This window comes from Mycteria americana, chromosome 22 (genome assembly GCF_035582795.1).
Source record: "Mycteria americana isolate JAX WOST 10 ecotype Jacksonville Zoo and Gardens chromosome 22, USCA_MyAme_1.0, whole genome shotgun sequence".
In the NCBI taxonomy this organism is placed as follows: domain Eukaryota; kingdom Metazoa; phylum Chordata; class Aves; order Ciconiiformes; family Ciconiidae; genus Mycteria; species Mycteria americana.
The window spans coordinates 89,250-100,895 of NC_134386.1; the positions used below are offsets into that span (position 1 = coordinate 89,250).

The 11,646-nt window shown below is 38.9% G+C and overlaps 1 protein-coding gene across 1 annotated transcript; it reads left to right on the forward strand.

Moving 5' to 3' along the window:
• Positions 1-4,627: 4,627 nt before the first annotated feature.
• On the forward strand, positions 4,628-11,416 carry SOST (sclerostin). Its single transcript, XM_075523376.1, has 2 exons — positions 4,628-6,745; positions 9,519-11,416. Exons 1-2 carry the CDS (start codon positions 6,526-6,528, stop codon positions 9,938-9,940), a joined length of 642 nt encoding a protein of 213 aa, XP_075379491.1. The 5' UTR covers positions 4,628-6,525; the 3' UTR covers positions 9,941-11,416.
• The last annotated feature ends 230 nt before the right edge of the window (positions 11,417-11,646 follow it).

Below are 11,646 nucleotides of genomic sequence, written 5' to 3' on the forward strand. Positions count from 1 at the left end.
TACTATACCGACTCTTTCATACTGCAGTCTTACTTATAAATCATCCTTTTAAAATTTGTACTATGGGCAAAGATTTTTTCTTTCTATCTCCTCTCACACCATGTATTCATAATACCTATCTGCACTACAAGAAAAAAATGGAGATTCATGTGCATGCACTTTGTCTTTGACCTGTTACTTAGAACTCAAAAATTCCAGTCCATTAAAGAGCTAAGAAACCATAAGGCATTAGATTTTTATTACTCTTTCACAGATTGTAAGAAGGCTAATAGTTGTCAGATTAAAAACAGAATGGTTTATTAAAATTGAGTCTGTTTACCTTATGGTGATTTTTTTGTATTTGTCAGTATCAAGAAATACTGACAAATCAAGACATACAGGAATTTGTTCTTATATTCAAGATGTTCCTTTAATTCATAGGACACTGCTCACTTCTAGTGGTAACTTCAGTGGTACTCTAGCCCATTTATCTCAGTATAACAAAACTGATTTAACAAAAGTTCTGTAATATGAGGGTGGAGAGGAACAAATAAGACAATGCTATAAACTGATTTTAAAAATTGAGCTCTAAGACGGTATATCTTGTTTGGAGTGACTCAGTAATGAAACCACTTCTAGCTCTGCTTTTAGAGTAGGCTAAAAATAGTTAGAATGTCAGACCACTGCTCCATTAATGGATCATACCCTTCCTCTTTTAGTCTTATCTTGCTGCTTAAGTACGGTAACGTTGCAAATTCCTCTGCCTATTTTAGTTGGCCAAGAAGAGCTCGTATGCCTCTAATACATAATGATATGCTGTATACTTCTAAATTTCTCTTTCTGATTGTAGAAGGAAAGATTGTATAAAAACAAGAATGAGAGCTTTCTTTCCATGTAATATGAAATTGAGAAAGTAGTGGAAGAAATACACCTTTTTTTTTCTTCTGAAGTTACTGCGCACCTGCCCTTTGCTGTGAGATGTTCCTTACAAGCATTCTAATTCGGGAAGATATTTTTTAAAACAACTATTTGTTGCAAATAGCAACACTACATTTTTGGAGTTGAAACCTCTTGGTTATAGCTAAAATAGTGTGATCTGGATTTACATTAATATGTTTATCCTGAATAGCAGCGTGGTACTTTTTGTGTAGATAGCACTCCGGAGAAGGGATGGGGTCTCTGTAAAATATGCATCTATCATAGAATAGTGATATCTACCATGTCAAACCCAGCACAATGAAAGAAAAAGCAATAGCTTGGGGTTTTTGTACTTAAGAGTTAGTGAAGTTGGAGGAGGGGAAGAGTAGAGGCGAGAAGCTGTTAGCATTTTATAGCAAGGAACAAAGAAGAAAGTCCAGATTGATAAAATGATGATATATGTAAAACTAAATTCACCTTCTACTCATGCTGAACTAAATCTTTCTCAACCATTGCATAAGTACAGGAGAGAAGTTTGTAACTAAAAGTTAAGATTCAAAGCAAAAATAACATTTTCTGAGTGCTTTCTTCATCCTTTGGTCCTGCAGCTGAGACTACTATGTTGACAACAAGTGGTGTATCTAGCATGGTACTCTGAACCATAGGTGCTGTCAGAAAGTACTTCGTGAGTGAATGTTGCAGTATGTCACTGCTGAAAAGTGAACATTTCATGAAGTTATTTCAAACTTAGCATTAATAGCATCCGAATGCAGGACTAGCAGCCACAGTATGTTGTATTGTAATTCCTTTTTTGGATGTTGAGCCTGTGTTAGTATTGGACACGTTTTCTGCTACAACATGAGTATGCCTGGCTTACCTCTTTTGGTGATGTGAGAATTAATTAATCTTCATAAAAGGCTTTGAAGATGAAAAGCACTGTGTATAAGAACACTACATGCTCTCTGAGTTGGAAAACAAACTTATGTCAAATATATCTTCCTCCTGCTGAGCAAAGGAGAACAGCAGAAAGGATATTTGCAATGTTTGTTTTCATAATTTAAATATTTTTACTGAGCTCTCTTCTGTTTTCATCATTTAAATATTTTCATTGAGCTGTCTTCTGTTGTCCAGAACTAATTAAATCTCTGATGCTAGAACTAGAAGCAGGATTTTCTCCCTTCTTTTTTTAAATTAGTTCTGCTAGTTTACTGTAATGGTTTTAGCACAGAGGGACTATCTAATGGAATCTCACTTAGTATAGCACAGAGGTTTCTTCTAAAATTACTTTCTGGGCTTCACCAATGAGTAAAACTGAAAATAGAACAGGCCTGAGAGGTATCTTCTAAGGACTTGTTTGTGAGAATTAGTGTCCTATTCATTTCTTCTATTCTGCAAATAAATCCTGGAAGTGCAGATTGTGTGAGTAATTCAATTAAGTGTTGGGGTTTTTTTTATTATTTTAATTCCAGTATGCCAAGGTCGCTGGCTAGCTGACTCACCAGATGGAGCTGTAGGCTTGTTATTCTTCACTGGATAGTCATCATTCCATCCCTGAACAATGCTGTTGTGGGAATCTAAAGTATTCTTGTCTTATTGCTGAAAAAGACAAGCCACCAGATGATTTATCAGTGCATTTGCTGGTCTCTGGTGGGAGAATACTAAGATTCCATTTATTCTTGGCTACTTGGAGGAGATCACATCAAAGCGTTCAGATTGATATATTCACAAGGTAGTATGTGACCCAGCAAAATTCTTATGAGACAGATAAAAGTTGCTTGGGCAAGGGTGGCTTAGCAGCATCTTAGAAAAAGAACTGTTTGAGAAGCAAACAAGTTCTTGAACATGTCAGAAACTGAATTCCTGGGCAGTGTGTAAATTATGAGCCATTGTCCACGGATAAGCTTAAATTGCACACGTATGTCTTAGGGCCTGGGTAGGTGACAGAACACCCCTTGGCCCAGATGTGGGCAGAGGGGAGTGCATAGTGGGCACCAGAAGTTACAAGTGACAGAGCTGATCCCAGAAACTGGTTTATATGTGCCTGCTTTCATAGTACAGTGTTGCAATGCAGGCACATCAGGACAGAAGTCAGTCCAGAAAGCAGCAGCAACGCATTCAGGCTAAGTATATGATGCCAATTAACCCTGTGTACCTGTTCCCCTAATAGGTCTGATTCCTTCTTAGTGTGGCTAAGGGTGGTGTTTTTTCAGCTCAGAAAATAGCATCCCAGTTCTAAATATAGAGGATCCAAACTCAGTTCCACCCTGGTGGGGGAGGGTTCATTCTGATAGCGTCCTTGATATGTCCTTTTTTTCCCCTGTGCTTCATTAACAGTGCAAAAATCAATTGTTTGGGGGGGGCTGCAGCCCAGAGCATGTCTGCTTTGTTGCAGAAAGTGCTGTGAGCAGGCAGGCAGCTACAGGATGTGGAAGAATGTTTTTGTAGTTAAGGAATCTGAATGTCTATGGGATTTGGATTCTTTACTTGCCTCTATGAGGCTGCTCTCCTAGCTTGTGGGTGAGAAGTTTTAAGCCAGAGGCTAAATATAGCTTCTGATTTTTACTTTCATAGATTTTTTGGTATTATTTCTCCCAGTGGGTAATACAGATAAATGTTAAGACAGTTAACAGAGGGGGTTGTTTAAGTACTTAGAGAAGCTACATCAAGAAAATTTTTATGTTATATGTGACAATTGATTACTGTAAATGTGGTTCTCTGTAGCAGGCCTACACTGACTGTTGGAAATATACTCGACAAAAAAGCTTTTGGAAATATTGTCGAGGCAGACATTATGGAAGAGAAATCAACAGAAACTGAGCTTTGATACATAGATACAATTCTGAAGGCATTTAAATAGGGGAGTGAATAGGTAGCAATGGTTCAGTGATTACCAGTACTCAATTTTCTTGCTCTCCTGTTCTGCTTTTCCACTGTACTCCATGGTGCCACAAGCTGTGATCTCACTTTGGACAAGGTCACTGTTGGTGAACACCACTACAAGGTGGTATTCCTATCTGACAAAAATAATACCAAGTTAAAAATCTTAGTTTAGTTCCTAGTCATCCTTCCCGACTTGTTCAGTTTAAAAAAAAAATTTTAAAAAAGCAAAACACAACCCCACAGCATTTTATTCATTTGAGAGCCATTAGAAGATCACATGTCAGTATTTCCAAAGAAAAGAAAAAATAGCTGTATTGTAAGGCCTGAAAGCAGAGCTTGAGATCATTGTACACAATTTCAAGTATAACTTAATCATGGTAGTCTAGCCTGTTCTTTGAAGGAAAAAAAACCCAAACCCCAAACAAACCAACCAACCAACCAACCAACCAAAATCTGCAAGGAAGGTGGTTCCAGAGCTTTCCAAGCTGGTGTCTGTCTTTTTTTCTGAATCCTTTTTATTTGGTGGGCAATCATGTGATGCCCCTGGGAAGTTGTGTATCCCTTGCCATTGAATAGCTTTCACCTGTAGCTCTAAGCCAGAAATAGACTTACTCATAAGTGAGAAAAATTATGCTTAGAAAAACATTGGCAATGGCTGAGTGTTTGGGTTTCCTGTATTTGTGAGACCATCATTAACTGCTTCGAGTAAAGGAGGCAGTTATGAATGAAAGATAATCGGTGGTGGTGGTGGTGGTGGTGGTGGTGGTGGTGGTGGTGCTGCTGCTGCTGCTGCTGCTGCTGCTGCTGCTGCTGCTGCTGCTGCTACTGCTGCTGCTGCTGCTGCTTATAGGGAAAAAGGAATCAGCACATCTGAGGCAAATTATGTGACAACAGTCTGTATTAAAGAATGAAATCCTGACTGGCTGTGGAGAAAAAAAAATCTTGTAAAAAGAAAATAGTATATTGTATCCCTCCATAAAAACAGTAATTTCTGAGATGGTAGGATGCATAAGATGTGGGCTGGAGGAAAGGGAACAGACAGTAAGGGCACACAGTTGTATGCAACACAATGCATGGTTGCTTTTAGAGATTCTTTGGAATATTTGGAAAGGAGGGCTCTTCTGAGAATGCAAATCTCTATAATTTTGGGCAGAGAGAAAGGGTAGGAGAGAAAGCGTGTCACAATATATTTCAGATGCTATTCTTTTAGGAAAGGACCACTGTACAGCGCAGGTAGGCTAAAGCTTGTGAAACTCAGTACCACTAGTGCATCTGCTGTGTGTGTTTCTGTGTGTAAGACTGAAGAGGTGAACTGTCCTCAGGTCGTTGCTTAAATCTATTATTTATTGTCAAGGTCACACCAAGGGAGAATGCACTTCCACTTTAAATTTGGTGACATCTATTTTCCGTGCCAGGTCAGGGGGATTGTCAGAATGGAATGCAAGCCTTAGGTAATGAGTCTTAACAGTAGTAGGGAAAAGTCAGACAGTGAATCACTTTTGAATCTCTTCTACATTAAATATTTTCATGAGGATGTATGCGACAAATATTGCAGTAACACACATGGGTGTCCCTCTACTGCTTTAAGCAAACATTTTACTTTCAGTAGCTAGGATGAGCTCAATGTAACCTTACTAAAAGCTGAGATGCATTCCAATTAATGTATTTAGCCTGACATCATTTGCAAATAACTTGAAAGTGTTTGTGGTCTTGAGACAAAGAAGTGATGCAACTATCACCGCTATCATCATATTTTTGCAAGGAAGATGAATACCATAGATGAGATTTTAAAACTTGACACATGAATACATCTTGGGCATAGGTGCCCTAGACATAAGGTCATCAATTCTCTCTTTTTGCTGGTTGAATCATGAATGGAAATCAGTCTGGTCATGTTCTTGTGTTTAAAATAAGCAAATGTCCTATATTCAACACTTGCACAGAATGTCAGCAGAAGTAGTAGTATGCAATGACTTTAAAGCAAATGCAAATGCTTTTTTTTTTAAAAGTGATAAAAATGTGAGAAAGAGCACATCAAAAAGCATGATGTACAACATGCTGGCTGTTTACCCCAACTAACATATTCCAAGTATCCTATTTTTTAAGGAAAACTAGACAAAACAACCTCTCATTTTGAAAAGAAGCTCTTTCCTGTTTCTTTCAGTACATTTGTGAAACAAAATGTAGAGGTCCTTGTTTTGTAAAGGAAAAAAAAGCTACACCCCCCCCCCCCATCATTTGCCTGCAGAGACAGAAAAGCGTAACTACTGAGCTCCAGTTTCTAGATTTGCTTACTTTATACCGGGGGCGGGGGGTGAAGAGGAAGAACAACAGTAAAAATAAAAAGTCTGAAAAACTTTTGGAAAAGGCAATAGCCAAAGATTCAAATATGGAGGTAGAAGCAGGTTTTAATTATAACATTGTTAGAAAAAACTGCAGAAAGACTTGTCAGGTTGCAATTCATCCTAGTCTTGTCAATCACCATTGTTGCCAGGCACAAAAATGAAGCGCATATGAGAAGTTTTTACATAGAAGTTGTATAATATTGTCACTAACCCACCCCCACACACCCATTTTATTTCACACTGACAAAAGCTGAGATGAATGAGTTGTTGTCTGGCCCTTCCCACTTTGTATAGTCATTGGCTGGCTTGGTTCTAAAAAGGATTTAAAAAAGGGGAATAATGTGCCTTTGCCTGGGATCTGAGACTGTCAGGGTGCTGAAAAGCTAATCTGTGAGCTGCCACCATGCAGATCTCTTGGGCTGTGTGCTCTATCTGTGTCTTAGTACAAATTGCATTTCGATCTGTGGAAGGGTGGCAAATGTTTAAAAATGATGCCACAGAAATCATTCCTGAGATCACTGAAAATACAGAAACACCGATGGAGCAGACTTTCAGCAACAACAACACAATGAACCAGGCAAAGCATGGAGGAAGACACATACAACAAGCTCCAGACCCTAACGGTAAGAAAAATAACATCGTTATTACTGTTTTGGACCCTAACAGACAGTTTGTAAAAGAACACTTGTTATCATATATGTTTATTTATTAAAACCTTTAGGTGCAGACCTAGTGGTGTAAGTGATAGGGAGTTACACCTACTATTGAAGAAGTATCAGTGTAAATGTTAGACGGGATATACTGGAGTTTACTGATGAAAAATATGGTCTATCCTTCCAACAATCCTTAGCTACTACAATACGCATTCCTATTCTGCCCAGCTGCTCTCTGCAGACAACTGCAATACATGAAACCTGTAGAAGATACTACTTACATTTCTCTGTGTTTTGTGCTTGCAAGCACTGTGAGGAAATATCACAAGTCATCTTTCTCTCTTTGATGTTAGGATGGGGCAGTGGGTTGACAGTGGAGATAATATAAATTCTTAATATTTAGAAAGAGTCACACTAGTGATGTCTAAGCTCATACAGCAAAAACGGCACATGGAGGTTGTATTCAGCTAGATGAGAGAATCGTGCTGCTCACTGTGCTTTGCCCACAGCCAGATTTTCAGCCAGATTCCAGCAGCCAAAAAAGCTTTTATGAACAGTTAAAGCACTCCCAAGGGGAATTAATGCCCAAATGAATTGGAGGGGACTCTCTTTTGCAGAAGTGTGCAATCTTGGAATCAGTTTGGCTGCTTCAACAGCACTGACGTACTTCATAATATATTGTCACTGCATTTGGCCAAATGTCTAACATTAGCAACGATGCAAAACACAAGCTTTGTGAGGAGAGATGGAAGATGGGAAGTTAGCACCAGACAGAGAAAGGTACTTTTAAAGAAGTGTTCTACTGGCAAATAGGGCAAACTTGGTCCTCCAGACTGACACATTTGGCTACCAAATGCATGTTAGCAAGAAGTCAAACTTACAGTTTCCACTATTGTGCATTGCAGCTCTGAGCTAGCCTTCTTTTTCCGGGACAACTGGAAGGGAACTGTTTTTCTGCTGCAACTGTCAGTTAAGGTGTTTAAAACCATAGCATTAACAATATTTTACAAGAAAAAAAAAGGAAGTTATGTTTTTGAGAGTGCGACTGTATAAGGGTCTTAAATACCTTCATTTTTTAGCCTCTTACTACTCTGACATCAACTGGGGGGGAATCTGTCCCACTGATATGTGCATATTTTTTGAAGTGGAAAGGACATTTACTTAAGAAACAGAGAGTGAAGGAGACTGGGCAGTTATTCAAGATATAAAATGGTCTTGCATACTTATTTTAACATCTTTAACACAAGGAATCAAAATGATGATCCAAAGTGGCCAGACCTTCCCAGGACGCATGAAGTTGCACCATGAATAATTTTGCGGTATGTGGAACCTGCACACATACAGGACAGGACATATATGCACAGAAAATAAACCTATATAGCTGAGGCAAATGCCCGTATATTTAACTGTATCTGCCTATGTGCTATGGTGGTACAATACACCTGATTCAGAGCATTATTTTTTACATAGACAGACATCATTTTCTTAAAAGCTATGGGAACTTGGGAGGATTAGACTCCGTGCACATGGCGTTCAGTTGTCAGCATTTTTGTCACAGCATAATGACAAGGATTGTTTCATTTCATTAATGCAGTCCTTGAAACCCGAGCACTAAAAATCATGTTTCTGTACATCACAGGAAAAACAAAAATTAAAATGTCTGTACAAATATTGTTCTATCACTAATGACTCAGGGTCAGAGTTCTCTTTTGATGTACTAAGGAGGGAACCACCTTGTGCACAGCAAGAAGAATGGACCTAACAGACACAGCCTTCTCTTTGTAAGCTGACCTTTGAGGATATCCACCACAAGTAGTGTTCCTGAGTTAAAACTATCCTTTTGACTAAGAGAAGAACATTAACATGTGCTTATCTAGATTAAGGTATTTGATAAACACCTTCAAAAATCAAATTCTGTGTCTTCCAAACAAGTCAATTAGCCAAGCATGTCACTTGGCAAAAGAGACACCTTCAGAAAAAGTGTGTTCCTACAATTGGAAAGTTTTTCTAAATCCTTAATGCTAAAAAATCTTGTATTTCCTAATGTTTCATTTGCCTATCACTATCCATTGAGAAAAAGGGGGGGGAAAAAAACACTGTAAGGTTCCTAATCAGCCAGAAGATGCCTCTAGCTGTCTGAAGGAAATTATGCGGGACGTGTGGATTATCACAGAGAGCAGTAAACTTGGGAAATGTAACGCCTGAAGAGTGGGAATTCCTTAGCCCTCTTGTTACCTGCTCATTTCCCTAACGTGGAACACGTTATGCTAGTTAAAAATCACTTAAGGAACACTTTCTTTGTTGCAAAAGAATTTAAATCTGGAGTCGACCTCTGAAGTCAATAGAGTTAAACTAGAGCAATGGGGGAAGGTTTTGCCCAAAGGTAAATGAAGCCAGGAGAATCCCATCAAAATTTCCCATGAAGTAACTGCTGCTGCTGGGGTTACACTTCAAAAGTTCCACTGCCCACCTGCACAACCCTGACATGGAATTTACTTAGTGGCAAGAGAAGGATTTTATTCATCCGTTTGTACATTGTTATTTAAGGGTCTCATAACTAGAGTAGCCAAATATTCAGAAGCTGCACGAGTGAATCTTTGGAGATACTGTTCCCCAATTCTGCCATTCGGGATGTCCAACTTGTATCTAGCTCAGAGCTAGATATCTGCTACGGAAACAAAGAAGTGCTTTCTCAAGGATGGGGAAGAAAGTTGTCAGTAATTAATGTGTTTCTTGTTTGCAGATGCTTCCGACTTTAGCTGTAGAGAAATGCGAACCACCCGCTATGTCACGGAAGGGCCTTGCCGTAGCATCAAGCCTGTCAAGGAGCTGGTCTGCTCTGGTCAGTGTGTGCCCTCACATCTCCTTCCCAACTCTATTGGCAGAGGGAAGTGGTGGCGTCAGAATGCCCTGGATTATCGCTGCATTCCTGCTCACACTCGCACGCAGCGCATCCAGATGGCTTGTCCTGAGGAAGAGACTCGGACTTACAAATTCCGAGCTGTCACGTCCTGCAAATGCAAGCGCTACACTCGCTACCACAACCAGTCTGAGCTGAAGGACTTTGGAAAGGAAACTGTCAGGCCTCAGAAGAACAAGAAGCCCCGTCTCTCCAGAGCCAGGAGCAGCAAATCTAACCAGCATGAGTTAGAAAATGCTTATTAGAAGGTGGCTCTGAGTGGTAACAGCCTAGAAGCTCTGGATATTTTACAAAACATCACATGGCACTCACAGGCCACAGCATGGCGTTCTGACTGCAGTAGGTTCCAATTCCTTCTGCTAAGCTGGGTCAAAGGCTCACATAGTCAAAAATCTATCAGATTATAGCAGTTATGGTCTGATAAGAGAATGAGAGAAACCGAGCTGGAGGTAGCAACATCTAAATTCGGTCTGAGAGGAGAGGTACACCTTGGAGATTCACGTGAGGTCATGTGGCTTGTACAAGCAGGAAGGCAGAGGAAAGTGAAGCTGTTCTGGTGACAATCACACTTTGTTAGAAGTCATTCTACTCGCTTTATGTGAAAAGAACACTGAGATCCCTTTCCCACTTTTATAAGTGCCATGATGCAGGACAAGCATGCTATTAGGGGAAGCACCAGGAGAGTTACCACTCTCTGGATGAGTTGTAGGAAGTTAGTGATAGCAAGGATTTCAACAGTTATGGTGACTGAAGTCAAATCATTGGGAAATTAACATCCTGTCAGCTGTCCTCATGCCCCAGTTGTTTCCTCTAAAACACAAAAATCAAAATATGACACTCATGTTCTCAAAAAAAAGGTAAAAGTGTGACAAATCTATTTCATACTTTTAATTAAAAGACTGTAGGATCAACCAATTCGAAACTGAGATTTGACAACTAAAACCATATTTGTTTTAGGGACTAGGATTTGTTTTAGGAACAATTAAACAAATTCTAAGTGGAGCACATTTATGAAATGGATGCTTCTCTCAAACCAGATAACCTCACTGATGTTTGTCCTGTAAACAGCTAACTATATGCATAATTTAACATAAAAGATACTGATTATTCCTTATTTCCTAGAACACAATTGACTTTAGTATGAGCTTAGATATATCAATTTACATTTTCTGTTCTGTAGAGTTTGGATTATCTGGCCACACACTTCGTAGTGCTAAGACTGTGCAAGCCAAGTTCCGGGAGTAGGATGCTGCTTCTGCATTAAAAGTGAGCCTCTGCTAATTTTAAAGTCATTAATTCCTCTAGAAAAGTCTTTGGTATGTGCAACTTTGGTAAGTCTTTAGTTTGACAGCAACTTTCCTTTACTTAGCTTCTCAACATTCAGACTGATGTTTGTGTTTTTACATTAAAGAATATTATTAGAAAGTGAATTGTCACGTGCTGTATATATCCTGTAGAAGTGCTAAGCCTAGTATCAGATGAACACAGTTTGGGATGACGACAGTTCCTCACTGTTCTTATTTTCTATGTAGAGTTTATGCTGAAATCATATAAACTATGGAAATTCGCAATGTTGATAGATTTTGCAATTATTTTATGTGGAACCAGAACCTAGAGAGAAAAGGTATTGTTTCAGAGAGTAAATTACGTATTTATTTTTTTCTCAGAAATTATTTATGCAATGTTTTTCCTTGTAGAGAATGAGAAGTAATACTGCTTTAAAAATATTAGTCTGTTATTTTTAATTTTAAATACATTGTTAATAAAGTAGAAATAATGATTAATTATAGGAAGACTCATTGATTTTCAGCTCTAGTATAAAGCTGATTTGCTGCAAAGCCAGTGAATTACAGAACAGTCAGGGTGTTGACTCCAGTTTCTGTGATAGAGAGTGTCAGGGTCCTTAATTCTCCATCGACAACCCACAATCTCTAAAGAAACTCCATCCTGG

Coding starts and splice junctions, on each gene's coding strand:
- SOST (XM_075523376.1), top strand. CDS start 6,526: ATGCAGATCTCTTGGGCTGTGTGCTCTATCTGTGTCTTAGTACAAATT. Junction 6,746..9,518: donor ACAAGCTCCAGACCCTAACG/GTAAGAAAAATA, acceptor TCTTGTTTGCAG/ATGCTTCCGACTTTAGCTGT.